Below are 23467 nucleotides of genomic sequence, written 5' to 3'. Positions count from 1 at the left end.
ATAGTTTCTCATAGATGTAGTCCCAGAAATACTGTACGTTCTCGAGTACTTCTATGAAAATCTGTAGAGGCATTTTTATAGTGTACCAGTAAAGGAGGATATCACTTCCACAAAGATTACACTTTAAGTCATAAATACGACATTCACCCAAGATCTAACTTCTAGATCCTCTGAGAGTTTTCTTATTTAATTCTTAGTGACATTGAGTACACACTATACAATCTTTCTACAGGTAGCTGAGAATGAATCATGTTTGTTGTAATGTTGATTGCTTTATGAACTTCCAATCAAGTTTGTGAAAAAGGAACTTATGAACACCTAATTAATTTTGCAGGAACGGCAAAGCACCATTTATTTTCCCTTGCAATTACCTGTCTTATCTATACAAATACGTAGCAAAAGTTGTTTCTGTAGTGCATAGAAAGTCTCATGACCTCAAGTATATATTTTTTCTAACTTTCATCATCAATGAATGTCTCACAAATAAGTTTCCTTGTAGTTTATTTAACCCTAAAAAATGCTGCAGCACTCCTGATTAAACACACTTGGGTTTATGTAAAGCAAAGTAAACATAACGTCCCCAACACCCTTGGCACATGTGTTGCTAAAAGTCTATGAGAATTATTAGAAACATATTTAGATGGGTGGGTAACATTCTTATCGGTTTGCAAGAAAGTTGATTTAGTGCCAGCGAAGGGATAGCTAGAGACGGAATTTTTTCTGGCTCCCCTCTCAAATCAACCACTAATATGTGTCTGTTTGTGTTAACCTTTTCTTATATGCTGTAGTCCTCTAATCTCGTAACGGAACGATCTCAGTAACTCCACAATAGTATATATACAGGGTGAACCATTTATCTTGATCGCCATTGTAACTCCTTATCTAAGGAAAAACAACGCAGAAATTTTGCACCGTGCAAATATCAGCAGAGAGACAGTTTGGCATACTCCCTGACATCACAAGGTTTACAATATTATCTGCACGGTTTCAAATGGCACTACCTCAGTTTATTGTATATTTTAAATCTACATGTTGAATAAATTTTAATGTTACACTTATTATTCACTTTTGAAAACTAAGAATGCCACAGTATCCCAAACTTTCAAATTTTTGGTGGCACTTACAGCAGTAATAACGAAAATGAGACAGTACGTCCAAAATACTTTCGTGTCTAATGCTAAGATCAAGACAAGACGGACTTTGAATGAATACAAAATTACAAGTCATTAAAAATTTGAATTTCTCTCTTGTCTGTGTTCACTGATGTCAAGGCTTGCCTTCAACCTGCTTTGGGTCCAACTTGAAATCAGAACATATCTGGGAATTCTTTTGGAAGAATGTCAGGGAATTATGTCCTATTGAGAATCCCTTGCGTGTAAGGACGAGGGTTCGCCCTTCTGTGTTTATTCTGTGACTAAACAATTAGATGTACAAGTGTATATAATGTTGCTATTGATAAAGGTAATTCTGGCCAGACATATATTTAATTACATATATCGTATTACGTGTTATATATATATTTATAATTTCATTTTGGCTATAGCTTATTTGTATGTGTAGGCCTATATCTGCTTAAGCTGTATATTCTTGCTTGGATTTCTTTTCAGCTACATTTAACGAACTCTACATTCAAGTTTTTTTAATATAGATTTTCTTATAGTGATCGATGGAATTTTCCAGAGGCTTGCGACGGTTGCTCGTATTTCAAAAAAACTTTTCTGTGGATTTTTAAGCGAAAATAAAGTTAAGTAAACTAAAAGGGGAAGGGTCATCGACCATATAAAAGGAAGCCTCTCGCCGCATAGGGGAATACTACTGGGTGACTATGGCTGTTAGAGCCATTCTACGTTATTAAGGTCCTGCCTCGGTTTTTTTAAACTTTCCTATCTTGTAGGGAAAGGTCTGAATTATGACCGATGACAGAGAATAAATGATTCTCTGGAGCCTGAGTGATGGCATTAGAATTTTCTGATATTTAATGAAATAATAGGGAATGGCCTAAGTGATTGTCAAAGCAAGGAATAAGTGATTTCCTTCGGTCTGAGCGATGACCAAGTTGAGGACACTTAGCTAGTCAGGTTTATAAGCTTAAATGATAGCTTATTGGGATAAGTGATTCCCGTTATCTTCTAGTGAGGATAAGTAGGTTATATTTTTTTGTTAACCTCAGAGGCAGAAAACACTTTAAGGTTTTTTCTTAGATTTTTTTTGCTAGACCAGACAAAACCTAAGTGATGGTCTTCTCTTTAGAGAAAGAGAATCAGTCATAGAACTAAGTGATGTCCATTGACAACAGGATCTCTTATATTTATGACGGAAAGTTGTAGTCAGGCTTTCCTGATAGAAATAGGCGTCAGATAAAACTGTGAGGGAATGACGGATCGGTGGAGTCGGAGAAATTTGTAGGAATCTGTTGGTCTGTTGGTTGTGATCTTCCGTCTTAAGGGATAGGGCTCTGAAGTGAAGGAGTTCCGTATTCTTTTTATTTTGCCTTAAAGAATTTTCGTCGAATCACTTCGATTTACTTATCTAAATAAATATTTATCTACCGTGATATGACTAGCAGTTTTCATTTGAGAATATAACAACCCATATATTTGATGGAAGTTTAGTAATTTGATTGTGGTTTACATTGTGAGTGGATACCCTTAGAGAGCCGTAACAAATTAGAAGGAGTAAACCACAACATGCGTACTCATTGTACTATATTGCTAAAATATGTATTTTTGAATGGCGATGTGTGACTTCCGTTACGCCAATATTATGCCCATCCATGGTTGCTCGAATTCGAAATAACTTGTGTTGAAATATATTTTTCACGATTTTGGACGGCCCAGCTCTGAAAGTGTGTATTTTCCCCCACAACTTCATATGAACTTTTTTCTCTTACTTTAATGTGAGGAATTATCTCTTAAAGTTTGTCAGTATAGTTCCGTAACACCCTATATATATTCAAGTAGCAATAATATTCCTTACTTTAAAAACATTCATTAATGTTTATATTTCAGCAGTAACGCATTTATGATATTCCTAATAAAACTACATATTCACTTGTTTTTCACTAGGAAACATGAATTTACCTGCACGGAAAAGAACAATCGCTTTGAGACATGCGAATTCAGCAGGATCAACGCTGATTGCTTTAAATCGAAGTAAGTTATCGTTGAGGAATCGGACATCCGCAGCTACTTGACTCGCCTTACCGTTTGGCACACCCTGAGCGTGCTCTGAAGGCGAGAAAAGAGGACTTGAATCCAGAGGCATACACCACTGAATAGCGTTCAGCAGGAACAATTCGGCCCACGCTTCCTCTAACAATATCACCTGCAAAAGAAATTTAATGTAAACAACACTCAACGTCTGACACCGGCATAACGTCTCGTATAGCACATAATCATATTTATTACGTAGAAACAAGTTCTATAATACAACACAAAGTACACACACACACAAACATATATATATATATATATATATATATATATATATATACGGGGGTAAAAGTGGACCTCGAAAGGTAGGGAGACGCACACCGTCCTAGTGCCTATCTTTGCCCATTGTAATTTTTTAGAAAGTTGGGGGACACTATAGATATATTATGGAAGTAGGAGGGTGGCGTCTCCCGCGTTCCCCCGCACTTTTATTCTTATATATATATATATATATATATATATATATATATATATATAGGCGATTCTCTGGCAAGTGGTTCATTGTCAGTAAATTTTCAAAATTAATTTGAAACTATGATGTTTATGTTTTTCTATTAAGAAATAGTGTAACTATATAGTGAGACACTTAAAGTCTTTTTGTAAAATATATTTACTAGGTTTTGACCATATAAACTTTGTCTGTTCTACACCATGCTCAATGCTGTTCACATATTCCAATTTTCAAACTAAATTCTAAATCTGTAATTATATGAACAATAGCAAAAAATATGAAGTGGACCTTTGGCAAAAATTTGACAATTTTGTTTTAATTAATGTTTTATTCTGGTAAGCAAAGATCGTAGTTTTCTCATGTCATGTTTTGCTGTCCCGTGCGTAACGGAAAACATGAATTTTTCGTCTTTCCTTTGTAATTGTAGAAGATAAAGTATTGAAACTTTTGCTCCAAAATAGAATTATTATTAGCTTGTTGGTAGTACTTATTAAATTTGTTTATTATCCTCCTTATTTATTTCATGAGGTATAGAAATGTTGTCCCGTGCGTAACGTTACGCACGGGACATTTACAGATTTATGCAAGGAAGTGAATAAAATTAAGTTTTAAAGATATCAATACGTGTTTATTGTTACTAAGATTAAATAATGAAAAATAAACTTTTATATTAACTCAAAGAAACATGAATTTGCTGAGAGAAACTAAATCGAACACAACTAAACATACCGTAACTACTAAAAACGTCTACGTTAAGTTACATAGAAACATGAGGCTTAAAAACAAATTATTATCATGATAAATCACACATTTTTCTTTTCATTAGAAAAGTAGGTATCTAAGTTGGTTTCACAGTCTTGTAGGGGGCGAATGGATTCGCTTCAAACCTCTAGTTTTGTACAAAAACCGCTATTGTTCTGGAACTTTATACTATATTCTTTCACCCTTTATCAGCAAATTAGGTGCTTGAAGTATATTAAAAACTTGATCAAATGAGACATAAGATGTTCTTTTCATCAAAACTAAACTTTGTACAACTGTCGTCCATGTATTTCAGATTTGTTACTCTAATGTCCCCATCTTCTTCTATATCACTTTCAGACACACATACATACCGATATTTAATCCTATTTCTGGAAGAACCACAATCAAATTTCATTAGGAGAAATACACGTGCTCTAATATTGTTCATTCTGAGCCCGACAGTTGGAGGGTTCGAATATCATTATGAACATCGTCTTCAAAGTTGTATTCTGAATTAATGTCACTCTCATCACTTGGTGAATATATCATTCTATAGCTACACTGGCACTCTTTTCGTTTTCCTTGAACCAATCTTACTTGAATTACCTTGTTCTTCTTCACATTTAAGAGTGCTCTACTCTTCTAAATGGCCAACAACGAAACAATGAGAAATGATTTTTGCAAAAGAAACGTGAGAGGAAAGAGTTAATCTTTTTACTTGCCTACATCGTTGCATTCTCCCTTTATTTTTCAGTCTCACATTATTCCTATGTTTAAGTCTATATTTTCTAGCCCTTTCAGCGCCACTCATTGCTTTTATTGATTGATTCAGTTCATCACTGACAATATTACTTGGAACAGAATTACTTGCCTGTGAATCCATATTACTTATTAAAAAACTCACACTAAAGCAAATCTTCACTGTAAAGTAACAAACAATCATACTAAAAACCAACTGTTTCCCTTCAATTAACTTTCCCGCATTTCACCTGAAAATGGCAGCGTTTAAACGACTCAACGTTTGATAGGTAGCACAGAGGATCGAGCAGCTCAACAGTTGTACAACATTATGTGCTTTGAACGCTACCAATCAGCACTCAGACATATACCCCAAAGACATGGTAATAGCATAAAGCGAGTTGCCTAGCAAAGTTCGACTTTGATACTTTGGAATGCAGTTTAATTCATTTAAATTAAATTAAGGATGCAATTTTTTTATGCTTGTTAATGTCCAAATGTTAATCTTAAAATATCAATCTCTTTAGTAAGGATATTACATGATAATAGTTTGAGAACAACCAAACAATTGCATAGCTACTTTTCTGTCCCATGCGTAACGTCCCGTGCGTAACGGCGAGTCAAAAAAGAAAACACAATCTGACGCTAATTAAATTCTATGTTCCAATTTAAAAACATAATGCACAGTAAGGAGAATGAATGTAGAACATAAGTGATGGCATATAAAATGAAAACGCTGCCATAAATCGCAGAGAATGTCCAATGAATTTGAAGTTGTCAAATGATGTTTTCGTCTGAGTCCCGTGTGTAACGCTTAATTTTGGCCTATAACTCAAATTTGCAATTTTTTGAGTGTTTCATTTTATTTAATTATGCAGTAATAGTTCCCCCTACTTTTGACATACTTTTTATTTTATTTGAAAATACAGTTTTGTTTAAAAAAGCAGTTTTTGTGTACAAATGTCCTGTGCGTAACGCTGAGAATCGCCCATATATATATATATATATATATATATATATATATATATATATATATATATATATATATATAGGGTGTTCTAAAAATGGCACCCACGGACCACAGAGCACTATTCTACAGGTCAAAATAAAGCAAAAAACATATATAATTGTATACTTTTCTGATGGTCGTCTGAAGACGTGATTTACACTATGTGGCAACATCACATTGCAGATAAAGGACCATACAGTTAAGCTTCGATCAAATAGTTACGTCGATTCTTTCCAGATAGCAGTTAAAGTCGATAACGTTGATACTAGCGCCATCCATTTAGAGTCAGTACAAAAATAAGTACAATTCATTTATAACAAGGGCAAATACTTACCAAGTTAACCCAAGTAGTTTCTACAAAATACTTATATCCTAGCTAAATTAGTGTAATTTTATTGTTCTGTAATGAATCGGAAATAAACAATTGTTTTAAAAGGGAATAACTCAGATCAGAAGACTTTATAAATTCAAATAATAAAGCATGTTTCATTGGTTAGATGTGATGTTTTCATTATACATAAATGCAATCTAGTGATATCTCAAAATATAGGTCTATATATACATTTTTTAATATTCTTTCTAAAAAATACATTATTATATGATATAGATATTTGAAATGAATACATTAATGATACAATTAGATCGTAGCAAAAAAAAAAGTAAAATGTAGAACACAGTGGGATTTGAACCAGGTAAAATTGATCTCTCAAATTTACAAAATAAGTGTCAAAGAAATGTGCCTTAGTACTCTCGGCTACAGAGCCAACTGTAAAATTAGGGATTACGGTATACTCATTTGATCCATACAACTATCTTCAGCTCTTTAGTGCATTACTGACTTTGACAAACATGATATTTCATTTTCAGTCAGCTCAGCAAAGATTAAGTAATATTTTTGGAAGATAATTTAAACATATTTTACGTAGTAAAAGATTATTTGACACCACAAACTTTGAAGTGATGGAATCTTTGTTAGTGTATATGAAACGTACTTTAAAATTTAGAAAAAAATGAATATAATGTTGTTATTTAGATAACTTTACGTTAACTTGTTTCTAAAATATAATTCCCATAAGCTATGAACTCATGCATTAATAACAGATAACATTTATTGTGGCGTACATTTTTTGTGAAAGAATAACATGTAATTTGTATTCTTAAGTGTAGGAAACTGACACTAAGTTTTCAACTTGTATTTATTTATTTACAGTTTTAAGAGTAACAGGAGAGTATTGTTCTTGATCACTACTTAAGTAGCATGATGTGCAGTTTTACGAGCTGTTATCTACTTTATGATATTATTTTATTTCATTTTCCTTTTTTTTTAAAAAAAAAAAAATACCTTACTCCATTCTAGAATTTTACTATCGTGGTGCATGTCCAAATAAAAATCATACATATCAATAATATGCCTGCAAACTGCTACGCCTTAAAAAGTTGTTGATGCGAAAACATGCACCAACTGTACAATAATTACATGTACATTCACTCTGGACGACACTTGCGGGGTTGGCCCGTAGAGAACTGGCGCGAAGCAACGGTGGGTATAAGTATAAACGAAGATGCTTTGGAAACTACAATAGCTACTCATATTATAACTTAAAAGCACTAACCCCTCTACTAAAGCCGGAAATATTATTAATCCACTACCACTTCCGGTTTCAATATTACTTGAGAAAATATAGTATAATGCCATATAAGCAAACTCTTTGATGGAATGTACACGTAATACTCTTACTTGTTTTTAAGCATAGTCTGTTACATTATAGTCTTTTGTAGTTTGTCTTAGGTAAGTGTAATTCTAGCTTCGTTTCCCAGTATGAGTCTCAAAAGTTTTGTCGTTAATTCAGCATCTTCAATTAATTGGAGATCTATTGAAATGAAACCTATAAGACTTAACTACAATTTGGAAATCTTGATACAACGGCAAAACGAATCGTATTCTGACTATAAAAATGCAGCTAAATGGTGTCGAGTAGGTTATTTGTTACAAAGTATGCTTTATAGGAGCGGTTTGCAGGCTTCTTTTTTGTGCACGGCCTTAGTAAGAAAGGAAATTTACACCTTTCTTTAATGCTTGTTACTATAATATCGCCTTTTACTATATCCAGTATAGACCCTGTTTCCTTTACAATATTAATGCCTTATTAACTGATGTGTGCAAATGAATGTGTATTGAAGCTATAACCATTCAACTCTATTATAGTGATTACATTTTTTTTAATTCTAATTTTTTCATTCCACTCCAACTCCCAAAGTTCCATTTGTCATATAATTGGTGAGTGAGATCCTTGGTTCAGTTGCAGCTCGCGGCAAGTGAATTTGTTGTGAACAAACACCCTGTATAATCCGCATCTCAGGAGGTTGCAAGTCTACGGAATTCGGTCTTCGCGACCCTTCCAGCTGAGTTTCTCCACCCACTCCCGGCTGTGAAGATTTTTTTTTAGGGTGGCCAGTCTTATATATACGAACGCATGACTAACTCTATTTCTTGAAATGGAAGGTTCTTGGAGAAAACGAAGCAAAGGATGTAGTGTTAGGTGTGTGCATTGTCCATTCTCAACATGGCGTTTGACACAATTGTTTCACATTTATGACCAGGGATGAATTCAGGGGGTAGCCCGGGGGGAATCTCCCCCCCCCCGAAGAAAATTCCTTCCTCCCCGGAGAAACTCCCAAAATTTCAGTCACAAAATGTAGAAATTACTTCACCCAATTATTTGTTTTTCTTTCCGTGCAGACGAAATCCGATCTCTCAATATACATGTAAATGACGCAGACTCATTCTATATAAATATTAAACATGCAACATCTAAGGTAGAATACCAAATAGTCAATAAAACCTGTATTTCTTAACGCTATGACCGAGTTTGGCAGAACATGAAATTGTCAACTGTTGAAGAAATGTTTGTATTTTAGTAGGCACTATACTCTCTCCCTATATTATATATTAATAGGTAGCACTAGAACAGATTGAGATAGGAAAGGAAAAATAGGGAAGATCTTTCGATCATTCTATATGATCTCTGATGTCAGCAGACTTCATTTCTTGAAAATGTACAGCTCTTGCATTATTTGAAATAGAGCGCCTAAATCCCATTTCTCACATCGGAAGTAACAGACGTAAATGTGTTTTACAATTTTTAAAGTAAACACACCTTTCTTTAAGAGTCTTAATCCCGGCGAAATTAAAATACCGCTAATTTTACACTAATTATGTGATATCTTCAAATAGATAAAAGATAATTGAAATATGGAACAAGAGCGCCCTAGACAATATTATTTTGCGTGAGGTACCGTTATCACAAGTCACCTAGTGGCTTTCCGTTTTCAGCTGTTTAGAAACGCAAAAATAAATGCCGATTTTCAAAATGGCTCGAAATCGAAAGCAGATAAGTGAGTCGTGATAACGGTTTCTCATGTACAATAATATTGTCTAGGGCGCTCTTGTTCCACATTTTGATTTTCTTTTATCTATTTGAAGACATCACATAATTACTGTAAAATTAGCGGTATTTTAATTTCGCCGAGATGAAGACTCTTAAATAAAAATAAGCCAGTTAAAGGGTGAGATTCAGAGGGTGTCATTTAGAGGGATCGGGGAAGAACAGTTATCCCTACTGGGTTAGAGATTTATATAAATTTATCAATATAATAGTAATATATAAGTTAAAGATTACTATTGAAGGTAACGAAGGAGGGGCAAGCGGGGCGACGGCCCCGGGCACCGAAGTAAGGGGCGCACGATTCGGGAGGGAAAAAGAAAAGAAAAGAAGGAAAAAAAGAGAGGAATGAAACACATGTGCACATATATAAAATAAAAGGAAAAAAGTAATAGAAAGTGCTCAAAACCAAGGAAAGGCAGGGTTTACTTTTTAAAATTTTCTCACCTTTCGTGGCTGGTCTCTCGACCTCACTCATATGTACGGGGGTGCCGTCGTATAATCTAGCTCCAAGCGCTGATTTTCCACGACACGGCACTAATCCTACTGAAGATTTTGTAAACTAAACTATTGATGTGTGTGCAGTGAAGAAACTAAGGCAAATATACTTGATTTAGAATCAGAAGTGTGAGAAAAAATTATTACCTTTTGTTAAGATATTCCTATGTATGTTTGTTTTAAAATAGGAAAAAAAATATTTGAGTTACTTTAAATCTTTTTAAAAACTTCTACATTAGTAACAAACAGTAACTACTGAATATAGGGAAAAAATAACCAAAATAGCTACTGTAAATAGCAGTTAAAGTTTAGTCTAAAAATATATTTGCCAGTCTTTATTTAATGTTTTAGATAAAATTAAAGGATTTTTTTTAAAATTATAATCTCACATTGAATATTTATCAGCAATTAGTCTCAATATTAGCTAAGATGTGCATGTGAATGGAATTGTTAAATATGCTGCTTTCTTGCAAAAATACAGAAAAACTATCCCCCCCCCGAGGAGTTCACATTCCCCCCGGGTGAAAATGTCTGAATTCAACACTGTTTATGAAATGGCTACTGGTTCACATTTGTGAAGAATACTCTCATTTCACGATAATTAAGAACTTGTTTTAAGTCCTCTCAGTTAATTTTTTTTTAAGTGTGTATCCATTCGTGCTTCAAGATAAAGGATTATCTTGTCACTTATAGACAATTCATCCATAAAAAGTATCCTACAATATAGAAAAACTAAAAATACTAACTGCAACTTATTTGTTTCACTTGACCGAGATCCCGCCTCTATGTTGGATACCAAATGCCCAAACTCTTCCTCCGGTGCTCAGTGGTAGAGCGTTCACCTCTGGTGCTTGGAGTCCCGGGTCCAAACCCTGCTCACGCCAAGTGAACTTTGTGGTCGACAATCACCGTGTGCGTGGGTTTTCTCGGGGTTCTCCCGTTTCATCCCATTTTCTTCATTCCACCATTTTATTCATTTCTCATAATCACCGTCTCCTTTAGCCTAACCGGCATAACCGTGGGACGTAAAATAGGGATGACCAGAACCGGTTCCTGGTGGAACCGGTTTTCGGGTCTGAACGGATCCGGTTCTAGAAGATCCGGTTCCGGATCAGGATTTTCGGATCCAGGTCTAGAACCGGTTCATCGGATCCAGGTCTGGAAACGGATCCAGAATCGGTTCTGTAACCCGGATCTCCAAGAACCGGTTCCTCGTGGAACCGGTTCCGCTGAAACCGAAACTTTATGACCATCCCTATGCTAAACCCGAGCTACAGGCAGGCTGTGAACAGTATGCTAGATGAAATGGTGGAAGCGATAGGCAGGCGCCCCGGCGGCGGCAGCTTGTCTCATTTGGCTAAATAAACTGGGTAACTGGCAAACTCATTGGCTAAACAGGCAAACTGGCCAACTCATTTGGCTAAACACCCACTGGTAGACCAAATTTATTTCTGGGGACACAAGCGGGTCTGGGCGGGGAAGGAAGAAGCGTATGGTCCTCTTTGCACTTTTTTTGAAGGGAAACTTTGTGCCTCCTTTACGGGTCTTTGGGAACTTTCGGATCCAGGTCTGGAACTGGTTCCTAAGATCCGGTTCTGGAACTGGGTTTTCAGATCCAGATCTGGAACCGGCTCTGAAAACCGAATCTCCCAGAACCGGTTCCTCGGAACCGGGACTTTGTGGCCATCCCTAACGTAAAACTTAAAGATTTCATTTCATTTTAGACTTCATTTTGTGAGTAGTTCGTGAATCTTCACGTACCAAGGTCCAACAATAGTCCGCCAGCATTTTGTACTCCAACGGCCGTGATAGCGTCATTCAATTGCTTTGATGTCCTGGTGAAATCTTTCACCATATTCTTCACTTAAATCACCCAAGTTAGAAGGAAATCTGTCTAAGTGTCACAGGAAAATGAATCTTAAGACTCATTTTGCACCCTAATGTTTTAAACTTCTGGAGCATATTAGACAAAATGTACTTGCAATTTTTGTGTTTGCTGTTCCCGAGGAAATTATGATACGTCTCTGAATGCACTCCATGCTTACTTTTCAACACTTGTCATACAATGTTCAAAGTCTGAGTCCTTAAACAACTTTCTGATCTGAGTACCAATGAATCTTTAAACTTAGCACTTGAAAGTTATGGGAATTTTGTCACTAGATCCTGCAAGCATTGACCATCTTTATTCAGAGCTTTGACAAATTGTTTCATTAGGCCCAGTTTAATATGCAAATGTGGTAATATGACTTATGAAAGGTCTACGAGGCAGACATTTTTTATATTTTTACTTCCTATATTGCAGTTTTCCCTCACAGGCCAATCAGTTTGAGTCTAGTGTTTATCGCGTTCTCTGCTGTCCCATTCGCAAATGTGGCATGGATATTTGATATTACCCTTGCTGCTGTCCAAGAAGTATACATATTACCTTTAGATCGCAACACAATAGCCACTGATGATTCTCGTATTTGATTTTTTTTTTGAAAGACATTTCCTTATTTTCATAAGTCTCCTTTAAATGTACAGAATGAGCAATGGGTACAGAGGGTTGTTGATTGCTGTTGTGAAGAAGCACACCCTTCAAACTTTTCTTGTTGGAATCAATAAAAAGCCTCCATTCCTCTGCATTATATTCATTCCCTGTGAGTTTTATCATGAGATTTCTGACGTGGGTCGTTGCAAAATATTAAGTTTCCGTCAGCAGAAAGGTATTGTACAAATTCTTTCTCACGATTTCTTAAAATGTGAATATGATGTCCCTGAAAACAATAAATTCTTTTCACAAACAAGAAACGTACAGAACAAGGCAGGATCAGATCTGACTCAAACTTCGCCCATAGGACATATAATAGAAAAGAAGAAAAAATGCCAAATTGGAGCTGCCCCCACCCAGAAACACCAGAGATATGCTCCGCAACATAACGCACCACACGACAATATGATAAAAGGTAAACGTCGCAAGATACCCATTTATGTCGAAAACGGAAAGGATGGGCATCACCAGGATGATATCAAGATATTTGATATGCTATACTACTGACTTGGCGACCATCTTGAATGCCGCGATCTTGGATATAGCGTAAGGTACTGAAATGAGAAGCAGGGTGTGTGATATATCAATGTAAGGTAAAATGCAAAAGGAAAACCAATGATGTAACCGCGAAAAACATATGTGTAATGTGTGGACGGGACGAAGTGTGGAAGATTTGGGCAAAACAAATGTGTATTCGAAGGACAGAATAATAGGACAAGACCCCACAACTGTGGTACACGAGAAGTAACTTCAACAGTGTTTGTGCATGGAAGTGCATCTGCCTTGACTGATTATGCCTTTCGGGGATATTGGGATTCCGTTTGGGACAGTGGAAACCACAGTTGCAATCCGCGATACGAGCGCTCGTTTGGAGACTACATAAAGTACAAAGGAGTATCTCTTATGGAACAGCAATTCGCTGCTCGCTCCGGAGTGTAGGAGATATCATCTAGGATTGGTGATCATAAACACGACCTACCTGGGATTGAATTCCGTTTTGTACGTTTGTTGTTCAATTTTCTCGCTGTTTTGTGTGAACAAGGGACATTTCGGCCCACGTTTGTTTAAACAAAACTATCTGAAACAAAATGTGTACGGATGAGAAAGACCAGCCATGTTCTAGATTACATTTCTTTATGAATGTTTCTTTTCTTTTGCACGGTTTGCTACACTGTTTCGCTACGATCCCAATCATTCACAATATCAGGGAAAGGGAGCGTTCTGCATTGATTCGATGAGTTCCATGGGTTGTTGCAGTCTCCCCCTAGAAGGCTAGTTTACCACCCGCGGTTACATCATTGGTTTCTTTTTGCATTGATATATCACACACACCCCTTCTCATTTTAATACCTTACCCTATATCCAAGATCGCGACTTTCTAGATGGCCGCCAAGTCAGTGGTATAGCATATCAAATATCTTGATATCATCCTGGTGCTGCCCATCCTTTCCATTTTCGATATAAATGGGTATCTCGCGACGATTACCTTATATCATATTCTCGCGTGGTGCGTTATGTTGCGGAGCATATCTCTAGTGTTTCGGAATGGAGGCAGCTCCAATTTGGCATTTTTCTTCTTTTCTTTATGTGTCCTGTGGGCAAAGTTTGAGTCGGATCTGATCCTGCCTTGTTTTGTACGTTGCTTGTAAGCCTTGAGGCTAAGAGTTCCGCTGCTTGCTTGAACAGATTCAGGTCTCGCACTAAATCGTTTAACTCGGGCTGTGTAAATAGCTTCGGCTCACTTATTTTCACTCTCTGCTATACATCCCATCACCACATTCGGTGCAACTAGAAGCAGAATCTGTAGACGGTAATTCTTGCGGTGGGCTAGGTATTGGAATTCCAGGACCATGTGGTACAGGTTGTAATGCAGATGGCAGGTCAGGATATGTAAGGCTTCGTTTCCTTTTAGCGGTAAAACATTCAACCTCACACGAACAGAAATAGGAGTTATTACTATGATCTTTCGCTTCAAGCCATATCATTGCCATTCCGAAACGTGGAGATTTCTTCTTACATTTTGTCCAGTTCCTTGGGCACATACATTACATACTATGTTGCGCAATTGATTTATATTGATCCCCTAACTTTATTCCGAAATAGTTGCAATATGCACGTTTCACAAACGCTGTAATTTTTCTCTGTTTCGACACTAAATAACTGCCACATATGTAGCATAAGTAATCAGGATTGTTCCGACACTTCTTACGTTCCATTTCGATTCAACAACAAACAGCACGACAACAAAATATACGGCGACATGTAGTTCTCTCAATCACAGCTTACACAGCACTGTTGTTGCGTTCGAAACGTGTAACGCGTTGTGATATCATTCAGTGCTAGCAGATACTGTACATATTTTTTCAATGTTAGCAGAATAAGTAACAACACGTCATTTATTACAAATTCAAAAATAATCAGAAGGATATGGCATTGAAATTATCTTTTTTATTTATATTTGTAATTATAATCAGTACTTCTTCCGAAATACAAGGTGTACAACTTTGCTTCCGCCGTTTGCCGATAGGTGGCTACAACGGTAAGTAGCGGTCGAAATAAACAGATCGCAGACGTCAGGCAGTTAGCTTGGACCTCTGTCAACATAACCCCGTTCAAGCATTAGTCGATTTGTGTGTGCATTGTAAAGTTATTCTCGATTGAAAATGTGTAGGTTACGAGCCAAATTCTCGCCATTTGCGGGAGTGTCTTCTTTTTTTTTTTAATATGAAGAAAACTGCGGCTGAGTCTCGTCCTTACCATATGTAATGTACTTATGGTAAGGACGCTATTAGTGAGAGAACGGTGACTTCAACGTCGAAGACCGGCATAGTGGTGGAAGACAGAAAGTTTTCGAAGATGCAGAATTGGAGACATTGCTGAGTGAAGACTCGCGTCAAACTCAAGAAGAATTGGCATGATCATTGGGAGTGACACAGCAAGCCATTTCAAAACAACTCAAAGCCATGAGTATGATTCAGAAAGAAGGAACTTGGGTCCCGGAGGAGTTGAAACCAAGAGACGTTGAACGGCGTTTGTGTGTTTGTGAACACTTGCTTCAGAGGCAAAAACGGAAGGGATTTCTGCATCGCATTGCGATCGGGGATGAAAAATAGGTTTATTACGATAACCCTAAACCCCTAAAAATCATGGGGATATCCCGGCCATGCTTCCACGTCGACGGCCAAACCGAATATTCATGACTCCAAGATCATGCTCTGCATTTGGTGGGAGTAGCTCGGCGTCGTGTACTATGAGCTGTTAAATCCAAGTGTAACAATCATAGGTGATAGTTATCCAACGCAATTAATGCGTTTGAGACGAGGATTAAAAGACAAACGGCCGCAATACAGCGAGAGGCACGACAAAGTGATTGTGCAGCACGACAACGCTCGACCCCACGTTCCAAAAGTGGTCAAAACGTACTTGGAAACGTTAAGATGGGAAGTCCTACCCCACCCGCCGTACTTTCCAGACATCGCTCCCTCTGATTATCACCTGTTTCGATCAATGGCGCATGATCTGGCTGACCAACACTTCCGATCTTATGAAGAAATCAAAAAATGGATGGATTCGTGGATCGTCTCCAAAGATGAAACACTTTTGCGACGCGGCATTCGTACGCTGCCCGAAAGATGGGAGAAAGTTGTGGCCAGCGAGGGACAATAGGCCTACTTTGAATAATGCCTGGGTAAGCAATTTGTTTCATTAAAGCGTCATATTTTGGGGAAAAAACGGCGGAAGCAAAGTTGTACACCTTATATACATTTATACGGCATTTTCCTCTCCTCCTACCCTCTATTTTAAGAAAACTGCGTGATAGAGCCAGGGACGGATCCTGGGGGGGGGGGCGATCGGGGCAATTCTCCCCCGTAAGAGGAAACTTTCTTATTTTATATATAAATAAAACCCACCCGATAGCTCTTAAAAGTAGCTCGTAAAAGCAAAACTAATACATTTTTCGATTTATCTGGTCAAAAACATTAAGAAAACGTTAATAGTTTCCAAACACCACAATCATTGTAGAGTAGTGTAATTTTTGTGAGGTTCTCAGTACCCCACAAAGACAAAAATACTAAAATAAATAAATAAATAAATAAAAGAAGAATTAAGATAAAAAGAAAACTAAATTATAATCTCCGCCTTAATTCCTAAATAGGGCACTCAATCCACAATGGATTCAAATCCACTTTTGGATATTTTGATGATATTTTATACTTAAGATTTTTACATGAAGTTCTTTTCAGTGCTTGAAAGGTTAACGTCAGGTATTGTAAATAGCTCTCATGTTATAGAAACCAGTGCTCATTTTGTAGAAGCCAGTGTATTCAAACTTTGTCATTTTTTTGTGTGTGTTTTTGAGTTTAACGTCCCGTTCAACAGCGAGGTTATATAAGACGTGGACCTACTGATTAACGTGGAATCCGAACCACATGAACTCCCGCCTGGAATTTGTCATTTTTTCTCACAGCTTTGATAATTGAACTTGAATTCCTTGTGTTCCGGAATTGTGATTCTGATGATGGAAAGACAGCAAATATCACACTGAGAAAAATCCATTATCCGGACAGCGGTATATTGTACAAATACAAGGATTCGTTATGTTTACTAAGGAAATCTGTACGGAGCGTACTTTATCCATATACTACATAGGTACTGCCTTTTACCCGCTTAGATATTACATCATGTCTCTGCAGGATGTCTGATATCTAACAATCTTCTGTATTTTACATACGTATACGTATGTTAAATACTTCAGCTATACGTTATATACGTCCATCTGTGTGTAAGATCCAGACCGCCTATAGACACTCTTTCTTTCGCCATGGCTGACGTCATTGAACTACCGTCTTTTGCTTGCGAAACGAGGTTGTTTACAAACGGAACAGAAGAGAGGAAGGAAACCTGGGAAGCCTGGGTAAGTACAATAGTTAACTATTACTTTAGTTAAATATTCCCATTAATTATATATTCTTTTAGTGTAACTTGCTTTAATATAGTACTAAGTAAGTAATGTAGTTTATGACTACAATTCTTACTATTGTAACTCGTAAATGATTGAGGAGAATGGAATGGGTGAATCTGAATTTTGAAAAAACTTTGAATATTAATGTTTTGAAACATATTATGTTTCAAGGTAGCAAAATGAATGTTATGTGTTTATTCATTCCATTTTATATGTGACGATTTATTACTTGGTGCAGATTTACTACAGGACTGCTTAACATAATTGCTAATAAACCGTTTTCAGCGCGGAAATTTCCTTGTGTAGTGAAGATTTAGGATTTAGATTTCTGGGCTTTCGGCATCAATGGCCTTGTTACCCCATATGAGGGATGACTTTCCTCGGCGAGTACACTATCCGGGGAAAGGAAGGGAAGAAAGGATTGGGGAAGGAAGAAAACGGCCTGGGACCTATATGTTAGGTACCACTCCGGCATTTGCCTGCTGTGAATGAGGAAAACCCAAGGAAACCTCATTCAGGATGGCTGGACTTAAAATCTTTTGATACTTTTTCGACCGAGTTCTCCCCCGGGATCGAACCCGGAACCGTTCGCACCGAAGGCGAGAGCGCTAGCGACTACCCTACGCGGGGCCACTTGTGTAGTCTAGAAAACTCATTTTTACTAGGATATTTGCAAATTTTTTTTTTTTTTTTTTTTTTTTTTTTTTTTTTTTTGCTTTTAGTTTAACGCCCCATGATTGTACATCAATGTAAGAGAGAAGGTGACAATGAGATACATGATAATGGTGGAATCAAGAAAATGTAAGGAAACTGGAAAGTCTTAAGAATAACCACACCTACAGTGTTCACCAAAAGGCTATTTGTCGGGAGCAGGAATCGAACCAGGGACCTAACGCGTCAGAGGTAAGCGCTCTACTACAAAGCTTTCTTTTGTTTAAAGAACTTGTTTACATTGAAATATATATATTTTACGAAGATACTAACATATTTTACAGCCTCACTGAAATTAAAAAAAAAAAAAGTAGTCAGGGAGAGTTTACTTGTCAGATTTTTATTTTTTAATTTAATTTATTTTTATTTTTATTTATTTTTGCTTTGTTATGTTCCCTAGTTAATTAATGTTTGGGTTACTGAAAATTAAAACCTTTTTAGTATTATTGTTATGTCATCACTTTGGAACCAAAAAAGTTAGATTTTTTTTCTTGTGTTTTCATATAGGAAGTTGGTAAGTTTGTGCCTTAGCATTGGTTTGGTTTCTAGAACGTAATTGAAGGTCATGTTGAGTTGAGTCTTGGCGGGTTTAGAGTTCGTGAAGTGTCAGGCACTGCTTGTGCCCCTGTCTTCTGTCTGTGATGTTTCCTGGCTTTGGGCTGTGAGGTATTTATGTTGAGGAGTACCAACGCAGGCCGCGTGATATACAGGTAGCTTCAACAGCTACGAGTGCCAGATGTTCATCTTTCGTTACGGCGTGACTAATGCAGTATAGTACTAGGTTCAAATTCTATGGGTGGTAAAAATGGTCGTGGTGTGGTAAGAAATACAACGTAATTGTTATTAGTTTATTAGTGTTTCTTCACAGTATAGTTTCACTATTTCTAGAAGGAATTAAGTATTAACGAAGTAATGAATAAGCAAAAGCACACATTGATTGGCGTTAACTATTTCTCATACTCCATTGAGAATGTTTTGATCCTCAGTTGCGCAAACATCCAGTGTGCGTTTTTTTGTTTGCTTACACTGCCTTATAGATGAGCTCCCTCGTGGCTAAGTGGTTAGTGAACACGCCTTTGGCGTGGGACACCCGGGTTCGATTCCCGGCCGGGGGCCGCGGTGGCTCAGTGGTAGAAGGTTCACCTCTGGTGCTTGGGGTCCCGGGTTCGATCCCAGCCCCGCCAAGTGAACCTTGTGGTGGACAAACACCGTGTGCGTGGGTTTTTTCGGGGTTCTCCCGTTTCCTCCCACTTTCTTCATTCCACTATTTAATTCATTACTCATCACCGTCTCCATTAGCCTAACCATCATAACCGTAGGACATAAAACTCAAAGATTTCATTTCATTTTTTCGATTCCCGGCCGGAGCTTATGTGGTTCGGATTCCACGTTAATCTGTAGGTCCACGTCTCATACAGCCTTGCTGCTGAAAGGAACGTTAAAATCAAATCAGCACTGTTTTACAGATGCAATTGTTCGATTCCGAGTTCGAATGAAGCTTTTTACGGGCAGGGGGCGACTTTTATATATACAATCCAAGGATTTCAGTTATTAGTCAGTGATGCAATATATAGACCTATATATATTACAAAATTGAAAGTGACTATGTTTGTGACTCTTAATCTCTTAAGAGCTGCGGTGGCTCAGTGGTAGAGCGTTCACCTCCGGTACTTGGGGTCCCGGGTTCGATCCCAGCCCCCGTCAAATGAACTTTGTGATGGACAAACACCTTGTGCGTGGGTTTCCTCGGGGTTCTCCCGTTTCCTTCCACTTTCTTCATTCCACCTTTCATTCATTGCTTATCATCAGAGTCTCCTTTAGCCTAACCGGCATAACTGTGGGACGTAAAACTCAAAGGTTTCATTTCATTTTTTCTTAATCTCTTTGGAATCTTGTACTTAGGTTCACAGCGGAAGCGACGAAATAACTCGACTCATCCATTGTAGCTCTCTTCGCAACCAGTTTCCAAAATGTTGGCAATAAGTTTGCGAAACGGGATATGACGACTCCAATTTTGGGTGAAAAGTCGCTATAAAAAATAATAGAGAAATTCATTGTCTATAAGCATTGTTTTAAAGTTGTAGATGTAAACTAAACAATATGTTCTACTCACTGGCGCAAATCCGTGGGGGGGGGGATGACGGATACATGTCCCCTCCAATCTTGGAACTGAGGGGGACTTCTCCCCAATAATCCGATTTGAAATGTGTTTTTTGGGAGAAATTTGATTATTTTTGTCCGATTGCTACAAAGGAACGTGAGATAAAATAGATGTCCCCCAGAATAAGCCTCAAATCTGCAGCCTCCCAACGCTGAAAACAACTCTGATCCTCCACAACATTGTTTTTCAACTTCATAAGTATTTTGGACATCGTCAAAAAAAAGTATGGTAACGGTCTTACCCCCCCCCCCCCCTCCCAATGTTGAAGACAGATTTGCGCCGCTGGTTCTACTCACATCTTTGTAAATAGGGCGCAACCAATCCTTTAATTCAGGGATCATTTTTTTGTAAAAGAAAAAGTGCAGAATAATTAAAAGACCCCAAAGGACAAATATAACAAACATCTTCTTCGCCTTTATTCACGCAATCTATAGCTAATCTTGTTGCTATCGGTAATGATGTATTACGTGTGTTTCTCAACGGAAACTCTGCGAACTAAAGGACATCAAGTTTGTAGTTGTTCTTCGTTAGAGGGCAAGGGTAACATAACAATGCAGGATTGTGGGGCAGTGAGTATGCTGTATTTCCAAACTCTTCATCAGTTGCGCTGATTAAAACAAACAAACAGAAAAAAAGAACGTAAAAACTGTTTTGAACTAATAATGCTTCTCTACAGATGAACATTTTGTTTGGAGCAGAAAGTCGCTAAATGTGTAAGTAGGTAAATCGTCATTTAAAAATCACCCAAAAAAGTCTCCAATCGGAAAAAATATTTTTTGTCGCTATCGTAGGGCGACCATACGTCCCGTTTTGACCGGGACAGTCCCGTTTTAGTGGCGTGTCCCGGCCGTCCCGTCAGTAGATGGAAAAAGTAGTATTCGTCCCGTTCTATGTAAATGAAAGAAGTAAATAACAAACCCAGTATCTTTACTCCTTTTAAAAGTATTAATAATTAATAATAACAAAGAGGCAAAAATTGAACTGAAATTCCCTATATTAAACATACTCTATAGTTCGCAGTACTGCTCGAAAGGCAGCAGAGGTTTTAGCAGTTGGTTGTGTGTTGAACAAATTTCAACGTGTCTTTCCTTTTTCATAAGTACCCGTTCTGTAACAAAGAGAGAGAGGAGGAAATCTGATATCAAGGCACTGATAAGAACAAAGGTAGATCTAAAAGTCTAGGGTTGCAAGAACCTGTCCCGTTTTTAACTGAAAATTTTATGGTCAACCTACGCTATCGTTGAGGTCGAATTCCCCTTATTTAGCGACTTTACCCAAAATTGGCAACATTGACCCCCACCGAACAACCAGGGTTGAATTCAGGGGGTAGCCCGGGGGGAATCTCCCCCCCGAAGAAAATTCATTCCCCCCCGGAGAAACTCCCAAAATTTCAGTCACAAAATGTAGAAATTACTTCACCCAATTATTTGCTTTTCTGTCCGTGTACGTGCAGACGAAATCCGATCTCTCAATATACATATAAATGACGCAGACCCATTCTATATAAATGTTAACATGTAACATCTAAGATATAATACCAAATAGTGAATAAAACTTGTATTTCTTAACGCTATGACTGAGTTTGGCAGAACATGAAATTGTTAACTGTTGAAGAAAGGTTTGTATTTTAGTAGGTACTATACTCTCGCCCTATATTATATATTAGTAGGTAGCACTAGCACAGGTTGAGATACGAAAGGAAAGATAGGGAAGATCTTTCGATCATTCCATATAATCTCTCATGTCAGCAGACTTCAGTTCTTGAAAATATACAGTTCCTACATTATTTGAAATAGGGCGCCTAAATCCCATTTCTCGCATCGGAAGTAACAGACGTAAATGTGTTTTACGATTGTTAAAGTAAACACATCTTTCTTTAATTAAAAATAATTCAGTTAAAGGGTGAGATTCAGTGGGCGTCATTTAGAGGGATCAGGGAGGAACAGTTATCCCTCCTTGATTAGAGACTTATATAGAATTTATCAATATGATAATAGTATATAAGTGAAAGATTGCTATTGAAGGTGGCCAAGATCCTGCTCAGTGCCGTTCCATGGGGGAGGGGCAAGCGGGGCGACGGCCCCGGGCGCCGAAGTAAGGGGTGAAAAATTCAGGAGGGAAAAAGAAAAAAGAAGGAAAGAAAAACAGAGGAATGAAATACATGTGGACATATATAAAATGAAAGGAAAAAAGTAATGAAAAGTGCTCAAAATCAAGGAAAAGCAGGGTTTACTTTTTAAAATTTTCCCACCTTTGGCGGCTGGTCTGTCGACCTCACTCATATATACGGGGATGCCGTCGTATACTCTCGCGCCAAGCGCTGATTTTCCACGACACGGCACTAATCCTACTGAAGATTTCGTCAACTAAACTATTGATGTATATGCAGTGAAGAAACCAAGGCTAATATGTTTGATTTAGAATCAGAAGTGTGAGAAAGAATGATAACTTTTTATTAAGATATTCCTAAGTATGTTTGTTTTAGGAGAAAACATATTTCAGTTAATTTAAATCTTTTTAAAAATTTTTACATTAGTAACAAACAGTAATTACTGAATATAGGAAATAATAAAAATAGTTACTGTAAATAGCAGTTAAAGTTTAGTGTAAACTATTTTTGCCAGTCTTTATTTAATGTTTTAGATGAAATCAAACGATTGTTTTCTTAAAATTATAATCTCATTGAATATTTATCAGCAATTAGTCTCAATATTAGGTAAGATGTGTATGTGAATGGAATTGTTAAATATGCTGCTTTCTTGAAAAAAATACAGAAAAATAACCCTCCCCCGAGCAGTTGACATTCCCCCCCGGGTGTAAATGTCTGAATTCAACACTGCGAACAACACCCCGTTATCTTTAGCCTAGCCAGCATAATAGTGGGACGTAAAACTTAAAGATTTCATTTCGAACAACACTCCCAGAAACCTATTGTTATACCATTCCCGAAACACCCTTTTGTACAGTTCTCCCTATTCGAAAAAAAAATTGTAAATAGCAGTGTTCA

At 37.3% G+C, this 23467-nt stretch overlaps 1 protein-coding gene across 3 annotated transcripts in view; it reads right to left on the bottom strand.

Annotated features, from left to right (window-relative positions):
* Hr51 (photoreceptor-specific nuclear hormone receptor 51) overlaps positions 1-23467 on the bottom strand; it is a 1106739-nt gene that overhangs the window by 45902 nt on the left and 1037370 nt on the right. For all 3 annotated transcript variants that reach the window (XM_081748470.1, XM_081748471.1, XM_081748472.1), the window contains one exon: positions 3081-3324. In XM_081748470.1, coding sequence (XP_081604596.1) covers positions 3081-3324 — 244 coding nt within the window. The remainder of the gene's footprint in view (positions 1-3080; positions 3325-23467) is intronic.

This window comes from Thermobia domestica, chromosome 2 (genome assembly GCF_964235325.1).
Source record: "Thermobia domestica chromosome 2, izTheDome1.hap1.1, whole genome shotgun sequence".
In the NCBI taxonomy this organism is placed as follows: Eukaryota; Metazoa; Arthropoda; class Insecta; order Zygentoma; family Lepismatidae; genus Thermobia; species Thermobia domestica.
Note: the sequence above shows the minus strand (reverse complement) of the source record. Positions and strands in the feature narration are given on the sequence as shown.